This window comes from Hyaena hyaena, unplaced genomic scaffold (genome assembly GCF_003009895.1).
Source record: "Hyaena hyaena isolate Hyena2069 unplaced genomic scaffold, ASM300989v1 scaffold_674, whole genome shotgun sequence".
In the NCBI taxonomy this organism is placed as follows: domain Eukaryota; kingdom Metazoa; phylum Chordata; class Mammalia; order Carnivora; family Hyaenidae; genus Hyaena; species Hyaena hyaena.
In genome coordinates this window covers 1028011-1046670 of record NW_024081309.1, presented here as the reverse complement: position 1 = coordinate 1046670, position 18660 = coordinate 1028011, and the positions used below count along the sequence as shown (strand labels likewise).

The window sequence follows — 18660 nt, the reverse complement described above, 5'->3', positions numbered from 1 at the left end:
TGATTCTCTGGGGTGAGATAGTGTGGTTGGAGAGAGGTGTTAAGGTATCACATATTAGGGAGTCGCTTGAAAAATTCACACAAGGTCCAACTCATCCAGAAGTTGCTGCTATACTAATGCCAAGAAAAGTCCATCTCATGACCTAGATGAGATCTGAGTTCTGATCCACACCCAGGAAAACCTGGCACGGTGTGGATGTCATGCAACACGGCAATTCAGTTGTTTCTGCACACGCACAAAGGCAGCTGTTGGGTTCATCCCCACCCGTGGGCCAGCCCGGTGCCTTGCCAGCACTGCAGCAGCTATGCTAGAGCGGTTGCTGGTAGAGAATATTCAGTAGCGGAATCTGGGTGGCTTTCTCCAATTCAGCAGTCAGTTTTAAAGGTAAAGAAAAAAAATGAAACCCCCAAAATAGAATATGTGCAGGAAGTCTGAAGAAGGAAGGGAAACCAGAAGTGAGTTATGAAGGCCTACCGAGAAAAGTGAGATCTTGCAGAATCCTTCCCCAGAAAAGTAAGTGAATTAAAGGGCCTAACTGACCCCCAAAAAATACCCTGTGAGTGCTTAAGAGGAAGTGGTTGATTCTACTTTCTAATCTAGAGGGTGGCAGCCTTCAACTCCTACTCTGAGGCCCTCTCTTCCCAAAGAGATGGAAGGTCACAAATATGGGTCCGTATCTACTGAGCTCCAAGAACAGGCCACTGTGGCACTTCCAGATTAAAGGGATGATAAGTGGGGCAAGACTTGATGCCCTCCCCTGCATCTGGTATGTCGAGAGGGTTCTAAAGGATTGTTCTGTCTGTCTTTACTGATGAGAATTCCAGAGGGTAAACTTGCGCAAAGTCACCGAAGTCCTGACGTAGCAGGATTGAGTCCAATCCAATCTTAGTCCAAGATCACCTATTTAGCCATCTTGTCATATTGCCTCACTGAAACACTTCAAGGACTTACCAACTGGACATTTCCAGTGATTGAAGATACCTTCCAGAGTACTACAAGAACCACCTTTAAATGTCCCTGTCTACTGTATATAGCAGCTCCACCCACAGGCTATTTCATATGTGTCATCTATTCCATTCTGTGGAGCTAATTTAAAGTGAAAGAGTTCTTGTGTTTTTCCCAGGGAGTCTAACCAAAAAAGAATAATTTGTGTGTAGGAGTTAGGAATAAAGTATTTTTAAGTATCTTTCTAAAGATCTTGAGAATAAAGAATTAAAAAATACTCTCAAATGTTCTACTATTGCAGTGAAACAAAAGCTGTATTGCACATTTACGTGGGTGGTTCATTCTAAGACTGTAATTCTAGCTCTAATTAGATCAGAAACAGCAATCAGACCTTAACGGAAGGAAGGAGAATACAGTTTTTAAGCACAGAGTGGCAACAGAAGACCAAGACATTTAAACAATTCTTTTCTTATAGAATAATGAAAGCAAGCTGGCCACCTTTTTTCCATTTTTCAGGAAAGCCTCATAGTGATTTTGGTTGTCATTAAATACTTGGTTGGCTTCTCTTGATCTGTTCTGTTCGTGTGCTTGTCTACTTGCTTACACCCAGACCCTCCATGCCGAAGTAAACTGAATTCCATCACTAGCCACCTAAGTTCAAATGCAATTCAAGCCTGTTTCAATGTGCTTATATGTGTCACTTCATTTATGAAATGTGTATAATCTTTCCTCAGTCTGGGTGTGGGGGGGGGGGGCTCACCCTACCTTACATTTTAAATATGTTTCTGTAAAAGGACATATGAATCACTGTACATTGTTTTAATCGAGTTTGTACCCCAATTAATGAAACATGAGAAGGCATTGACTAGTCATTCCCTGATGCTTTAATCTCCTTAATCAAACTCCAGGCAATGGAAGACTAGAGTGCCTGTGAATAGAAGGCACAGCCCATGAGAAAAATGAGATGAAGAGGATGGTCACTTTCTCTTGGGATTTTTTTTTAACCTTGACTCTATTTTATTTTTTTTAATTTCAAGCACAATTGGTATTTTTATTTGGCAGATCTTGAACATCAGCTAGGCATATGAGCCAGATACAGTGAGCTTCACAGCTTACACTAGTTACAACTTAAGTAAAACTTACTCGATTTCCTAACCATGTCTTTTTGTAATGTCCTTACAGTAAAAAATACTATCGCAGCACTAGAGAGAGTCTTCAAAAAAACAAAAACAAGAAACTCTCCAAATACAACTGATTTCACTTTTGTATATTTCTGCCCTTTTGTTATTTACACTGATGTATCCATTTAATGTTTAATTCTCAGGCCAGGAGATACATAACACCTCGACCCATCCCGGCAAAATGCTGTTCCCAAAAAAGGGTGTTTCCAGAGCCCCTCACTGCCTTATAGGAGAGAACTGAACTGAGAGAATCGTGCCCAGTAGGCCACGCCGCCCTACTGATTCCTGGTTCCACTCCCCCCAAGGCCTCAAATTCCTCTTAATTTACTAATGATCCCAAAACTAAATATCTTTGGTTTTCTCCTTTTGCATAACACACACAATAAAAATTCCTGGAAGTCAAGGACAAAATCTTTCATCTCAGTGCTTAACACAGTGTTGGGCATGTAGTATATTGTTACTAAGTAAAAACTATAAGGAGAAGGGCAATTTGTGTCTTTTTTGGCTTTAAGCCTATCTCATCTCTTCAACGATGTCTTATCTCCTGAAATCACAGAGTAAGCGATAAAGAAGAAATCACTGTTGCCACATTGAACACTTGTACATTTTATTTAATTAAATCAGCCATTGTACACATTTGCAGCTATGTATTGTTAGTGTTGTATTTTTTTTCCATTAACTAATACATGCCCTCATAGATATATTCAATTAGTGTTATCACCATGGGAACAAGATGCTGATTCATCAACTGAAAATTCACTTCTTCTCACAGTATTCAAGTTTTTTGATTACACAGCAAAAATCAAAATCAAAAAAAGGTGAATAACCATTATGTTGTTACACAGACATCATCTGCACTGCAAATAACACAACAGAAATGCTTTCTTGAGCTCCAGTGAAGGTTTTGACAGGAAGGCCGTGGTGTGTCCAAAGAGTTTCACCATCAGCCTCTCTCATTTTGGCTGCCAAAAAAGCTTTATTTCCTATCCAACTGCCAAAAAGTGCTAGCATTTGAGGCTTAAGAGATTTGGCTTGTGGGAAATCTCCCTCCCAGGAAATTTGCGCTCTTGGCAACACTACTTGAAATGATGAAGTGCCATTGTTTGTCACTTTTGTTTTTGACATTCGGAGCAATGAGTCATTTTTGCACAACAGGAAAAGACCAGATAGAGTTGGAAAATGTTCAATCCCTGGAGGATAGACTCTTTTTTTTTTTTTAATTTCATCTTCATTGAATATACTTTTCTTTAACAAATAACTGATTCGAAATGTATACTGTTTATATGAATATATTTGTGAATATATATATATGTTAAAATGCTACACAGCTTCAACCACTAGAGGAATAAGGAATAGGACATGGAAATCACTCAGATGATCAAAGTTCCTTCTTTGAAACAAACAAAACAGTGCACAAATGCACTTAAGAGTTTCCAAGGGGGTTTGGATTTCAAATAAATAAATCAAAACTTTTAACCAAAACCAAATTTGTAAGGATTTCTCAACCTTGTCTGCAAGCTAAAAAACAGACCTAGCTGAAAAGTGAAAAGTGCTTGCTCAGGGTGAAAAGAATGAAAACCATCAGTGTGGTTAGAAGAGGAGTTTTGACTGTGGTTTTGATTTTTAAATGCTACATGCAGGTATTAGAGAAGATATAAACCCAGAGGCGGGGTGGGGTGGGGGGGGGGAACACTCCAACATGGTGAAGGAGTTTAACCTTTTGCGTAGTGGGTAAATCTTGTTTCCCATGAATTATCTACAGTGCAGTGGCCAGAAGAAAGTACCACCAATAAGACAGCGTGGTTTGCTAAAGCAGCAATGAAAATTGGAAAAGTACAGTAGTTAGAGCTTTTAAAATACCCTGCCAATGTGTCCAAAATCCAAAAGACCTGAAGATGCTAGAATGCCACAGGATGTAGCTGCTAGCAGCTGAATACCTCACTGTTTCATTCCTTTCGCCTTCTGCTCCCCTTCTCCCCTCCCTCAGAGTGGCTGCTGGAGAATCATAAATCAAGGCTGGCCAGCACCAGCAGTAAGTGCTTAGTTAGGATAGTTCCTTGAGGTCATTAACCCATCTTTAACTAGGAGCAATGGCTGTCTGGAAGTTCTAAGGACATGGTAGGTCTGAAGTGCTTCTTTTGCAGTAGAACTGTATTATCATTCGATTGTGTTAGCAGTATCTTAATTAACCATTGTTCAGCAATTTCTAGAGGCCTTTTATTTCCATGATGCCCAGTGTCGTTATGATAGGCAGTGGTTTTACTTTTATATGTTGTTCATCTGAGCATTTTAGCTATATACATTGTACAAGGAGATCCCTTGAAAGGATTCCTAAATATCAACACTTGAAGAGGTCTGCGGGTGAAGTTCTTCCGATCGATGGAGTTTCATGGAGCTTGTGCAGAAGCAAAGAACAACGGAGGTGGCCAGTTTCCAGTTTAGCACAGACACAGCAGAGTAATGGATACAGCATCCAGACTGAAGGATGCTATCTTTGGTCACAAATTAGCTTACAGTTAAAGAGGATGGGGAAGAACTAAAACAGAATGCAGTGTTTTTGCTAAAAGTGGAAGTGTCAGGGTATCCCCTTAGGTCTCTCTGCTAATGAAACGGGAAGTTGCATATCGAGTGAATGTGTGGTTTCTGGTGTGAGGACAGGGCGGCCCCTCATTTGGCCTCCGGCTTCGAGTCCTCCTTGCAGAAATGCCGCAGGAGTTGCTGGAGGTCGCGCTGGAGGTCATCTTGGTCTAGTGCTTCTGGTACATCCTCCAGGTGCTCCAAGTAAATGTGTTTTCCATGCTGGTCCTTCACCACAGCCCTCTTCTGTGTCCTGGCTTTACTCATTGTTGTCCTGGAGGAAAGCAGACGACACAGAATTAGACTTTCTTCACTAAAAGGCAGCTGCCACCTTTGGAATGGGAGTAATCATGGCACGAAACTGCTTTACTGTCCTACCTCTGGATACTTCTTAGACTGAGCTACTTGTTTAAGATCTGCAGCCATCTCTCCACATCTTTCTTTTAAACATGGCCTCTCCCACTTGCTGTGAGTCTTGAAATGTTTTAAAGTGTTTTGGAGCAAAGAGTGTTTGTTAAAACTTTAACAACTATTTCCAATAAATAAAACCATGCTTTAACGTGATTCTCTCCAAAAGTAACCATACACTCATTCATGTTTGTTTAAGGTGCACCGATTTGAAAGAGTTTGGCTCATCCTGGAACAGGGATTCCCTATGTACCTACTTTTTGAAAGGCTACAAAAAATAGTTTTTGGTTTTCTTAAAACACCATAGCTGCCAGCTGAATTCTTAGAGTCGCATCCTATTCTGGGAAATATTCTAGGAAAACTTTTCCATGAGACGTAGATCTTTAAAAATGGGAATCTTATTCTATCAACATACAGGATGGTGAAAACTGATGAGAGATGAGGGACTGCCCTGGCCTCGAAACTTCATCTAGAGATGGTAGGGAAGAGAGAGGAGAGAGAAAACCCACCGAGAGACAGATCTTTCCTCCATCTGCTCAGATCTCCTGGACTTTGCCCATTTTTAGTCTTCTCTGCCACTGAATAGTCTGCTTCCTTGGCTCTCTCCTGACCAGTGATTACTTGACAAAAGGGGCTATGATGTGCTGTGATATTTTGTACTATTTTCCTGTATCCCTACTTGAAAACTCTTATACTGCAATTTGTTCACTCTCTGTCCTTCTACTTCTCAATATAATTATTCATTCCGTAAATATGCGGTGAACATTTTTATGTGCCAGGCACTACTATTGTAACATGTAAGGAAAATGAATCTTAGAGATTTTAACCAATGTTCCACATACAAAAGAATGCAGTTAGTAGGAAGTGAGGCCAAGACTCAAAAGATTCCAGAGCCTGAATCCATAACCATGATGCCATGCACCTTCACTTAAAACCACAGAAGTTTTCTTAGCTTTACCCAGCATTTTTCTTAATGGTTCCTAGTGTTCAGAAGCTAGCGGTTCTGCACTGCCATGCATTTAAGATCATCCTGATTTTTCATCATTCTATCTTCTCACACTGCCATGCATTTAAGACACTCCTGATTTAAAAAAAAAAAAAAAAGACTTATTTTAGCCAAAATCGTTTTAGTTTTTCTTTTGGGCATCTTTGTTTCCTTCCTTCTTCTCTCGTGTTTTCTTATTCTCTCCTTCTTTTGACACCACGTGAATTATTTTGTACCTGAAAGCAAATTTCTTAAATTTGTTCCTCTTGATAAAAAGGTCAAATTTGGCTCCAATGGTTGAAATCAGATTATGTTTTTCTAATGATTCAGCACCCATCATATTTTTCTCCTCCCAAAAGGCAAATATTGGACTATTTCTCTGCCAAGAGCTAATACCAGCCTTTGTGGCATTGGTGTGGGTGTGGGTGTGTGGGGGAGGGGCGAGGCGAAGAAGTTTCTATCACAGAACAATCCCTGGTTTTTTGTGCAGATATGTGTAGATGAATGTGTCTATGAGCATGCGTATGCACGTAACTCAAGCAATGGAATGAATTTACTTATGTGTATTCAGGGGAGCAGTGGGGATGATAAAATATCTTCAGCCACATACAACATTAAGTGTTGTACTGACACACACAGTTTCAGAACGAAATAGCTGTAGAACTTAATTGAGTTGTCCATATCCCTGGCTTCAAATTCATGAGCTGTAATTGAGGATTTTGGATTAAATGGTTTCTTAATCTATCCCAGTGTAAAGATCTCAGGGTGTATATGGTTTACGTGGTTTTGTTTGAATAACTGAATAAAAGACTCCAACGTTCAGAGTATAAAAAGCACTGTATCTTAATTCATGTAGCATTTTTAAAGTTCTTTGAGCAATTACATTCTTTTAAATTCTTAGCTGCTGCTGGTTTTCACACGTGACTGGAGGGCGGGATTGTGACAGAACCTTTAATTCACTGTTCTAATTATTATGTTCTGCAGGCTGAAAATAGCTCTGTAGAGTACTATAAATGACAATCTTTTCTTCTTTACAGTGAAGCGAAAAGAACAATAGTAACTTGAATTTCCATTGTATCTTCTCCCCTTCTTAGCATGGTGCTGCTAGAGGACCAGAGAGAGAGAGGAGTAGAGAGAAGGGCCAGGAGACAAGGCAATGGTGCTGACAATCATACATCGAGTAGGTGATAGGGACGGCTGACTATGGGGTGTCACAGCTTGTCCCCTTTCACAGGCACTAAAAGGAGCCACTTACTGCTTTTCTGACACTTTCTTAACTTAATTAAAATCCCTGGTTTCAGCATTGCTCGGTACAATCAGGGATTTTGGGTATCAAATTCATGCTCATGTTATTTACCACTCACATGCAAGATCATGAAACAACTTAAAGATTTTAGAAGGAACTTGAAAACAAAAACAAAACCTAAAAGCATGTGCCACGCAGCATTTTATTTGCTAAGAGTGAGCTGAAGGTAGCTGGTCACAAGATTAATCTGTGAGCAGCTGATTAGTTTCCTCTTCATATATGCTCCAAATCTATCAACACAATGGAATATTCTAGCCAGTTGGCCTTAGCGAAACTGATGACTTGCTAAAACCCAGGGAGTTTCAATTCCCCTTAAGCCTTGGTATCATTTTCAAAGCATCAAGAGGACACTACAGGTTTGACAAACTGACAGATCTACCACTTGACAAAAATATACGAGAGAGAGAGAGAGAGAGAGAGAGAGAGAGAGAGAGAAAGTTGGTAATTCCCAAGGGATGTTAGGGCATATGTAGGGGTTCTGTTTTACTTAAAATTGGGGAAAAATTTTAAGGTGTTAGTTGGCAAAGCATAACCCCATGCTAACCCAAACCTTTTAATTATTGATCCATCCTCTTTCAGGATCTCATTCTCTACTAAACTGGGCAAGTGCACTTTCATGTGGCTACCTGTATAACTCAAAGCCTGAAGTAAGAAAAAAGAAAACAAGACAAAACCCACCATGAGCCATAGACTTTAATTAATAGCCACTGAGAGCATAAAAAGATATACTTGAAAGGAGAAATTAAGACACTCCTAGGAACAAATGTAAGTATTGAGTTTTATTTAAATCTCTCCCATTGGTGAGGGAGACGTATTGTATTCCTTACAAATGTTGGTAAATAACATCTGTGCCAATTGATTTTTAATTTCCTCCTCACCTCATCCCCTCTCTTTCTCCAGTGGAGATCCTAATGATAAATATAACAATCAGTGGCAAAAACAAGCAGCAAATGAATAAGGCCCAATGTGTACAACTGACATAATTCACCTTTGATTATACATAGTCAAAATACTTTCCTTAAAAGTATTTAAATAATGTATACTTTTCATATCCCAATACATTCATATATAACCTCAATGCATACTGTGGGTGCAGAAGAGATCACACATAGAACATTTAACTTCAAAATGTCTCAATAGCAAAAAAATGTTTTGTAGATGTTTGCATATGGCTCAACAATCCCTTAGTCAAAACCCTTGGGGACAGATGTGTTTCAGAATTCAGAATGTTTTCCTTTTGGATTTTAGAAATGAAATATGTTATATATGCTGTATATTCAAGTACCTTAGATGGGGTAGGAACACCGTTCAGTAGTCGAACTCATAAATATACCCTCAGCAACACATATGAATATTCACTCTAGGTAGGACCAAAAAACTCTCCATGTCATTAGAGCTTCACGTCAATTCACATTAAGTTTTACCGCCAAGTTAGCTTGCTATTAACCTACAAAATTTATATCTATTTTCAGAAGTTCTGGATGCTTTACTCCTACTAAGGGTTTGTGGATCTGTCACTATGGACCCATTTCCTAATTAATGAAAATCAGAATGCTTATTTTATATCGAGGTTTAGTGTAAATCAGAGCTTTCTTTAATGCCTCTCTTTGGAAATATTTGAGAATATTAGCTAGTGAGATAATTCACAATCTCTTTCTTTCTTTCTCTTACCAATTAAATAATTAAAGTGACTTCATCTAAGCATGATGTGCAATCATGGCCTAACTCCAGAGAGTCTGATTCTGATTCAGCTGAAGGGAATCCCCTTCATCTAGACTTTTAAAAGCATGTAAGGTGGCATGGAACTTGTCACTTTGTGCATACGACAAGTTGAGAACAAGTTATTCAAACGGGAGTTCTACTCTCTTGAATCATTCTGCGCCCTTCCATGAATACATATATGGAATGACATAATGATAAATCATTTTCTTTTTATACACAAAGCAAACATAAAACACACAACATAAAAACATAAAAATGACAACGCTTCTATACCTCTTCAAAGTCATCTTTGGCTGAAGGAAGATCAGTGGCTAAACTAGAATCACCCAGATGTTTCTCCATCCTTTCTCCACGTACCATAGTTGTTTTAACAACTTTGCTGACTCTACGGCCTTCCACTGGTTCAGCCTGAAATTGTGAGGTACTGGACAAAATGCTGGGCTCACACAAAGTTACCTAATGAATGAAGGACACATGATAACACAGTTTCTGACTGCCAAAACGTAACAGTGATGGATTTTTTTAAACGTAAAAACAAACAACCCCCCCCAAAACAGTGATGGATTTTTCTATGTAAAAACAAACAAACAAAAATCCCCAAAACCTTACAATGGTATATACAGGCCTTCTGGAAAACAGTATTTTGGAAAAGAGAAGCAGATACTAAAAGAAAGGGAAAACCTACAATCAACTGGTAATGCCTGTCTAATGACTCTATGTACACAGCACCAAACCAACCACTCATTAATCACTTGAACGAAATCTGTCAGGAAGTATTATGAATAAGAGATTGCTCAGTGCAAGGCAGACATAACAACTTGCGTGTGAACTCTCCTTCCCCATGTTTAAATGGTTTTGACATTATAAAGATAAACTTAAACCCCAAAAGAGGAACTCTGAAAGATATGAGAAACTGAAAAAGTAGATTTCTAGAGAAACTGTGGGTGCAGTAAGAAAATTTTGAGGACAGGAAGGCATGCAAACAGTGAGTATGTCACAAATGATACATCAAGGGGCGCCTGGGTGGCTTAGTCGGTTAAGCGTCCGACTTTCGCTTGGGTCATGATCTCGCCGTTCGTGGGTTCGAGCCCCTCGTCGGGCTCTGTGCTGACTGCCAGCTCAGAGCCTGGAGCCTGTTTCAGTCTGTGACTCCCTCTCTCTCTGACCCTCCCCTGCTCACGCTGTCTCTCTCTCTCTCTCCTAGAAATAAATAAAACATTAAAAAAAATTTAAAACAAACAAACAAACAAACAAAAAAAAACAAATGATACATCAAAGTGAGGAAACGTTCCTCAGTGAGGGATGTAGAACAGAAAGAAATAAAACTATAAATCAAGGAGTTTCTGGATCCTGGCTTCAGTGACTGAAATGCAGACGCTGAAATATCAAATATTTATCTACAGTGCCCTACCGAAGACTGCCATGTGGCCCGGGGACAGGCACTATGACACAATTTTATAAGGTCTTTTCATGACCTACAGTTTGCCAGCAAATGGAACTCTGGCCTTTTAAAATTTCATTTTTGGATTTCTCTTTTATGTACTCAACCATGAATTAAACAGAAAATAGAAATAAGAAGGACCAGGCGCACCTGGGTGGCTCAGTCCGTTGAGCGTCTGACTCTTGATTTCAGCTCAAGTCATGATCTCGGGGTTGTGAGATCGAGCCCTGCATTGGGATCTGTGCTGACAGCATGGTGCCTGCTTGGGATTCTCTCTCTCCCCCTCCCCTGCTCACTCACACACTCTCTCTCTCAAAATAAACAAACTTAGAAAAAAAAAGAAATATGAAGGACTAAACAGAGATAATGAGTATAATGGCTACAAATGTCATTGAAGGTTAGTTTAAAATTCCACAACATTATGAAGAAAAATGTGAATAATGCAACTGAAAGCAGAGTGTCACATAAAGGGGGGCAGTGGGGCTGGTACGGACAGTCCCGTCCATCCCTTCTGACTCTGTTTTAGACCTCTCCATAAAATCAGGTTGGAGAATCAGATGATCTTACCTCTGACTGTTCAGTGTCACTCTTTAATACAATGCGCTTCATGACTTTGGAATAGCCATCTCCTTCCTCAATGCTGATGGGTCCCTGTGCCATTCCCTGCATTGTAACCTCTTCTTTCTCTGTGCCATCAGAGGCTACATACCGCCTAATGATTTTCCTAGTTACCTGAAAGATATTTGATTCATGTATCTTGTGTTTGAGTGACAGTACCAGGGTACTGATAAGTTTTAAACAGGAGGCTCTGAAATCAACCCATGTTGGGACAATACCTTCTTTACCACAGTGTGTCCATGCTCATCAATGTATTCTTCTTCTGTGACTGTTTCTGGGGGTATGTCAGGCATATCATCTCCCTAAACAGTTGAGAGAAAATGGTCACTTCAGTGTTGGGCACCAATTCTGAGAAACTACTCCCAAGTGGTTATCATGTTAGAAAAGAAAGGGAGCTACTGAGAAGCACTGCTGAGATGCCAAATCCTGACGAGTAGTATGTTTTAAAGAAAGGGGGGGAAAAGTGGGCAATAACATGCTGAGGAGAACTGGACCAACATTAGGCATGAAACAAACACACTAACAAAAACAGACAAGCGAGGTGAGGTGGGTGGAACTGAAGAAGCGAGGTGAGGTGGGTGGAACTGAAGAAGCGATCTCCCTCTTGCTCGCTCTCTTGGAGGTAGGCTGCCAATGTCATCACCACTGCAGGTTTTTGTTTTTTTGTTTTCTTTTGTTTTGTTTTTTAACGAACAAAACTTAGGAGAGTTAAGGGGTCTGCTTTTGAATGGCCATGCACTACCTGAAGAGCATGCCAAGCCCTCATGGCTCCAAGGCTATCATCACTCTCTGAGGGTTATGAGGACAGCGTCTCCGGACGTGCAGGAACATAACAGCTGGTACCTGAATAATGACTCGCCGGCGGACCACCCTGGTGGTTACCATCGCCTCCTCATCTGAGCTGGCCTCCAGCTCCCCTAATTCCTCCGTTAGCTCCTGGTGGAAGCACGGAAGCATCGCTTTGTTGAACACGCTAAGGAATGTCTTCACTACTGGTTTCTGCTTTAGTGCACACTGTTTCTGCAAGTTTTATTCACGGAGGCTTTGGTAGAAAAGCCAGCACGGCAAACAAGTGTGTGCCTGTCACACACTTTGATAGGAACATAGTTTTTTGTTCAGTGAATGAAAACAATTCTGAAAGCTGAGTGCCCATCTGCCAGAGTCTTATCAGAAAAACGAGCAACTTGTCCACATTACTTCTTGAACTTAAACTCCTAATAACCAAATGTAAACACAAAACTTAAGCAGCACACGCACAAAAAAAAAACAACGACAACCAAAAAACCCACACCTGTAAGCCAACAACAATCAGGCTTAGGCATAGAAGTAACTTATGCTTGTAGCAGAACTTTCTGTAAAAAGTCAAAATTTCCTATAGCTCTTATCTAGCCAGTTGAGCATCTCCCTGGCAACAAAGGAGGCAGACTATGAATGATATTAGACTCATTTTGCAGACAAGTTGAGATGCACAGGCCAGTCTGACTTTATGGGTCTGGCCCAGAGTCAAAGATGGAGCTACGAACACAATTTTAGATTAGAACATACATCTCGGGAGCATTCTAGGAAATCACTCCTAACCGGATGCTAATGTTTTTCAAAGAGAACATTCAATGAAAAATTTTCAATATACTTTAAAATATCTGACAGATGTCTATATGCTTTTCTGCTAAAGGAAAACATGTAAAATTGAAACCAAATTATACTTTAAATTTCGTTCTGGAATCTGCGCCTAGAAACGTGGTTAGCAAGAAAAGTGATTGAAGTTAGTTCCTCAAGTTAGGATCACGAGAATTAAGAGTCAAAATAAGAAGCATTACAGAGATAACTGGATATTCACCAAGAATAAATGGAGTAGGCCTATAGAAAGTGGAATACAGAATGACTTATCAAAATTTATTTATATGCATAGAGAAACTAAATGAATTATACAGATAATTTTTTGAGATCTATACTTCAATTAGCCAATGGATTCTTAAGCTAAATTTAGTAACTTCTAAGCCCAAAGAGCATCTTTGAAACATCTTTACTAGAATTCATTTAAGCCAAGAACTTGAGAGATGAGTAATTCTGGGCAAAGGTACACTTAAAATAAAAATCCATTCACAGGATGAATTCATTATTTAAGATAACTACCAAAACCGGGACATAGTTCTCATTTGCCTGATACTCTCCTAATTTCAGTTATAATCTTAGATAAATCCTGCTAGCAGATGTCACCCTCATAGGGAACAAAAATAAATGCAGGACTTAAGCCCACAGATATGTTGTACCCTCTTTTCCTCAAAAACTTCCAGTTTTTTTCTATACCTCATTCTTTACCACTGAGACATCTATTAATGCTTTAAAAACACTTTAATATATTAAATGCTTTTTAATTCTAAAAGGAAAAATATACAAATTAATGTATATTAAGTTCAATCCAAATGGATTCTCACATTTTTTTGTGCATGGCAATCATTAGGGAGTTATTTAAAATGCAGACTCTTGCTTCCCTCTTCCCTGAGATTCATTCCACTGAGGAAGACTCAGACCCCACCAGTTAGTGCTGAGGCATGTGATTGGTTCAGAATACACCTTGAGCATAAGGGGTTTAAATGAATTTCTTAAGATGGTCTCCACCCCTCTTTGCAACATCAAAGCTCCCTTAAGGACAAAGGGAACACTGAAGGAAGCTTCTGCTCATTATTCTGACATTCTGAACGGCAGTAAGTTGAGGTACTATGTCTTTTTTCAAAGTCATTCTTAAAATAGGTATAAGGAGATCAATTTTGGAAATAACCCTTCCCTTAATGAGGAAAACTTGTTTGGGGAGGGAAAACCCCACCAGATATCCGCAGTCTGCGTGCTCCTCAACTGACAGCACAGACAGATCTCACCGGAGTCTGGCTCCCACACATTTCCACGGCTGACACTTAACTGGAGGCCCTGTTAATCTCTCTCATTAGTCTTCGTGCCCCTGGTTATTAATTCTGAAAGTCTCCATCAGGCAGACTGTTTCACCCCAGTGTTCGTTTTCCTTGGCCAAAGGGTTTCCCGATTGTAAAATTAGGGCTCGTGGTCAGGTAGCTAGATTTAGAACTGTGTATCATTTTTTCTAGATTCTCTGGTTCTCAGCTTTTAGAAGGTTCACGAGGTCCAGGTAAATTTTTTTCAGAGAAAAACATAAGCCATCAGAGAAATGGAAACTGGGGAAGGTTTGTAGCTATACTGCCTATGAGGAAGGAAACAGAGGAGACCCTTACCTTATGGAACGCTGCATCGTCATCGAGTCTGTCAAGGGCCTGTGGCTGGTCATCAGCAGACTCCACTATCACAAGGCTAGTTTTCTGAGAACTCTCCTCCTTACGTTCTGGGGGCTCTTCGGGTTCCTGTATGATGGGAGAGTCTCCCCGCTCACTAGATGTTGGGGTCTGGAGGTATGGCCTCTCCTCCTCAGGAGGGGTACTGATTTCCTCAGGGGTCTTGCTGGGAGAGCCAGACACAGCCGTGGGCTTTTGAGTCTCTGACACTTCTGTCCCTGGGGTTGTCACACTGAAATGGAAAAGCCACGTTATACCATGAGAGCATATGCATTTCTCCTTCTGCTGAAGCAAGGGACTTGGAATGAAAGATGGAACTTGTCCTCGTGGTCCGTGAAAGTCACAATAAGGTTTGTATATGTGCCAAGAAATGAAATTCAAATAAAAATCATATGTGGGATACCGTGGAGCTTTAAAGCTCCTTGATCTAGCATTGACTGGGTGGATCTATTCCAAAGGTAAAAATCATCCAAGGGGCACCTGGGCAGCTCAGTCAGTTAGGCGTCCAACTTTGGCTGAGGTCATGATCTCACGGTTCGTGGGTTTGAGCCCCGCGTCGGGCTCTGTGCTGACAGCTCAGAGCCTGGAGCCTGCTTCAGAGATTCTCTTTGACCCTCCCCTGCTCACACTGTCTCTCTCTCTCTCTCTCTCTCTCTCAGAAATAAATAAAAAACATTAAAATTTTTTTAAAAATCATCTTAAAATGTATTACCATTTCTTAATCTCTACAAAGTATATAAATTATAATTCCATCTTTTCTTTGATAACTCAAGGTTATCTTGAAGATTTGAGAAGGTTTATATAACAAAGATATGTAGTTAACAAGACTTCTGAAGCAGAATCCAAGTTTGGGAGAATTTTTACAAACCACTATATAAGCCCCAAGTTAATATGGTTATCATAATTATAAATATAGAGAGATTCTTTTTATACCTCTGGAAAACCGTGTTACTTTATGGAAAGACCTAGTTAAAACTTTTTCTTCTGATGTAATTTGAAGTTACTCTAGTGCAATGTTTATGATCTCAATTTCTAAATCAGAAAATTCTCTTTTTCGGTGTCTTTCAGGGTGCCTGGGTGGCTTAGTCAGTTAAGCGTCCGACTTTCTCTTAGGTCATGATCTCACAGTTCGTGGGTTCGAGCCCCGCATCGGGCTCTGTGCTGACTGCCAGCTCAAAGCCTGGAGCCTGTTTCAGTCTGTGACTCCCTCTCTTTCTGACCCTTCCCTGCTCATGCTGTCTCTCTCTCTCTCTCTCTCTCTCTCTCCTAGAAATAAAAACAAAAAACAAAACCCAAAAATTAAAAAAAAAAAACTTCCTGCAAATTTCTGTCACTCCATAGATATTAAGTGCCCAAAATGCCTCTCTGATATTCCCTCTTTGTTTTCATCCTCTTCTTTTTCTTTCTTTCTTCTTTCTGCTCTCCCCTAAAATCTGAAGGTAGTTGGTAGGTGGTGGCTCAGTGGAAGATGATTTTATTACCCATTTCACCCTCTGCTCAAGCTCCAGTGACCCCAGCAGAAAAGTCACTTCACAGTGCAATCTCCTGACACACTATTCTCAGATTTCAGGGCTGAGAACACGCTTGCCTTTCACAAGATCTGTTCTCTTTCTCTAGATATAACTGGCGTCATTTTAAACAATTCTCTTTCTCATTTGCTTCTATAAAAGCCAGTACTTGAGTTTTGAGCTGACTGCTCTATCGCTCCTTTAGCCAGCAGCTCTCTAGAAGACTTGTCATTATTCCCACTCTGACCTCATCCCACCTTATTTTGTTGGTCTTTCATTCTGTGTGAAAAAATTTGTGTTCTGTTTCTATTTTTATTGTTAGCCACTCCGTCGCATTGGTGAAATACTCTGGGAGCTGCTTCGCCTACACCAGCACTGTTCATACCCTGAACTAGCCATGCGACAACTGGCACATACCAGAGCATTGCAGACAAGTCAAGTGCAATACTCTTACAAGCAGTAAGCATGAGGTTTCCATGAAACCTTACTGTTTAAACGGTGCTTTCACAGGCATGCCCTTGGCCTGCGACCCTATGAGATGAATAAGGTATATGTTCTTATAATTTAGAGTTGTGGAAACAGAAACCCAAAGGGCTTTGGGACGTGTCCAAGGTCACAGCACCGGAGGTTGGTTCAAACAGATCTACCACACAACGCTGGCATACTTATGACTCAAATCTTTTGTTCCTTTTCCTATAGTTCTGGCACTTGTTATCGGTGGGCTTACGTGAAAACTACCTGGAAACAATTTACAGTTGCATATGCCTGGCAGTTTTGTCATATGAACTTGTTTCCTGGAATTACACTTGACAGGCTTTCTTTTGAAACTCACAAGTACTCCTGCTGACATTCAAGAGATGGCTCTTCAGGCAGGTCTTGCATTTTCCCTGAGAAATCCTGTTGCACTTGCTCCTTGTGAGTCTGGGGGAAGAGCTCTGTTGCTGAGCTGTCCCCCTCAGTTTTGGGGATGCAATCCTGAAAAGCAGAATAACCGACAGAAATGTCTTCCTCTGAGACAATGGGAGGGTGATCACAGGACTCGCTTTCTTTAGAAGCGGCTTGCTCCTCTTTCTGCTTGTGCTGTGCCGTGCGTAGTTCCTCTGGAAGTACTGAGAACCCTACGGGGAAAAACAATTGCAGTTAAGTATTGAGCTGAAGCTCACTTATACTAAGTGGGTATTTATTAACGTGCCACATCCTGTGATAGATCCATGCTTACAAAGCTGAATGAGACGCTGTGTCTGCCTTCAAGATGCAGATCATCTATCAAAGCTCAGGCAAGTAAGAGTCTATTAAAATGCAGAGTGACTGGCACTGTGGCCAGGAGGAGGAGCACCCAACTCAGGGTCAAAGAATTAGGGAAGGAAACGCAGAGGATGTGACATTTTAAGGAGACCTAATGATAAGTAGGCATCAATTGTGATACTGAGGCATAGAATGTAAGCAGTAATAAGGATTAGAGTTTAATAATAATTAATAATAGCTAATACATTCTAAATATTATGTGCCAGGCACTGTTCTAGGTGTTTCATGAGTATTAACTAACATTAACAACACTCTGAGGTTAGTACCCTTTTTTATGGAGGGTCTCTTATGCCATGCTAAGGGATGTTATTACACCTGGGGCAATGACGAGTCACTGAAAACTTTAGCAGAGGCATGACTGACATTCATCTATTTATTTATTCACTCAACAGATATATATTAGCAACTATATAGTAGGTATTGTTTAGACATTAGATATATAGCAGTGAACAACATAGAAAGAATCCTCACTGAACTTTTATTTCTGCAGATATATATTTATGATAAATTTTAGGAGAAAAGGAAACCATGGTAAAGAGTAAATAGGGCTCATTTTGTAGATAGAATTGTCAGGAAAGAGTCCTTTTAGGAGGCTGATTTTGAGCAGAAGCCTGAATTTGATGCCAAGGCCTGAAAAAGTATTTGATGCTCTGAGGGAAGAATGCTCTAGAATGGAGGAAACAGAAAGTAGCAGAGCTCTAAAAGCCTGAAAATGCATAGGATGCCCAGGGCACAGCAAGAAGGTCAGCTGTCTGGGATTTATAAAAAAGAAGAGAGACAGGAGAGAGGGCAAGCTTTCACTGAATAGTAACACACACCATCATTTAAATCTATGAAAAGTAAGAAGCCACAGAAAGAAACCACGTAAAAATAACCAGTAAAATAGGGAAAAAATCATGAAGGGAGGGTGTCATGGAAAGTGAATGAAGAAAATATTTTAAGATTAATATTTTGTCAAATATTACTAAGGAGTAAATAAGATGAAGACTGAAAAATTACTCGCTGTATTTGGCAATGAGGAAATAATTGGCGGGTTTTATAAGATTCTTTTCTGTTGCATGGTGATGACAAATAAATGACTGTCATGGATTCTAGAGACTGTTCTAGAGAGAATAGGAAGACAGAAAGTAGATATAGGAAATTTAGGCTATTCTTTTGAAGAGATTTTCTATAAAATAAATGGAGAAACAGAATAATCATACAAGGAGGCATATAGGGTGAAGGAGTTGTTTTGTTTCATTTTTAAAGAATGGGCTCCATTAAAGCATGTTTTAATGCTCTTGAGCATGATCTAGCTGTAGGAAGCCACGGTGGGTAACTGAAGGAGGTCTTTAACTGGATAAAAAGAGAGGAGATCCAGTACAA

At 40.1% G+C, this 18660-nt stretch overlaps 1 protein-coding gene across 2 annotated transcripts in view; it reads right to left on the bottom strand.

Annotated features, from left to right (window-relative positions):
* Positions 1-2711: 2711 nt before the first annotated feature.
* Positions 2712-18660, bottom strand: part of ANK2 (ankyrin 2) — a 232677-nt gene continuing 216728 nt past the window's right edge. For both annotated transcript variants that reach the window (XM_039217257.1, XM_039217258.1), the window contains 8 exons: positions 16823-17108; positions 14426-14714; positions 12027-12119; positions 11402-11485; positions 11133-11297; positions 9398-9580; positions 7953-8044; positions 2712-4977 (listed from right to left, as the gene is read on the bottom strand). In XM_039217257.1, coding sequence (XP_039073188.1) covers positions 4794-4977; positions 7953-8044; positions 9398-9580; positions 11133-11297; positions 11402-11485; positions 12027-12119; positions 14426-14714; positions 16823-17108 — 1376 coding nt within the window. In that variant the 3' untranslated portion in view covers positions 2712-4793. The remainder of the gene's footprint in view (positions 4978-7952; positions 8045-9397; positions 9581-11132; positions 11298-11401; positions 11486-12026; positions 12120-14425; positions 14715-16822; positions 17109-18660) is intronic.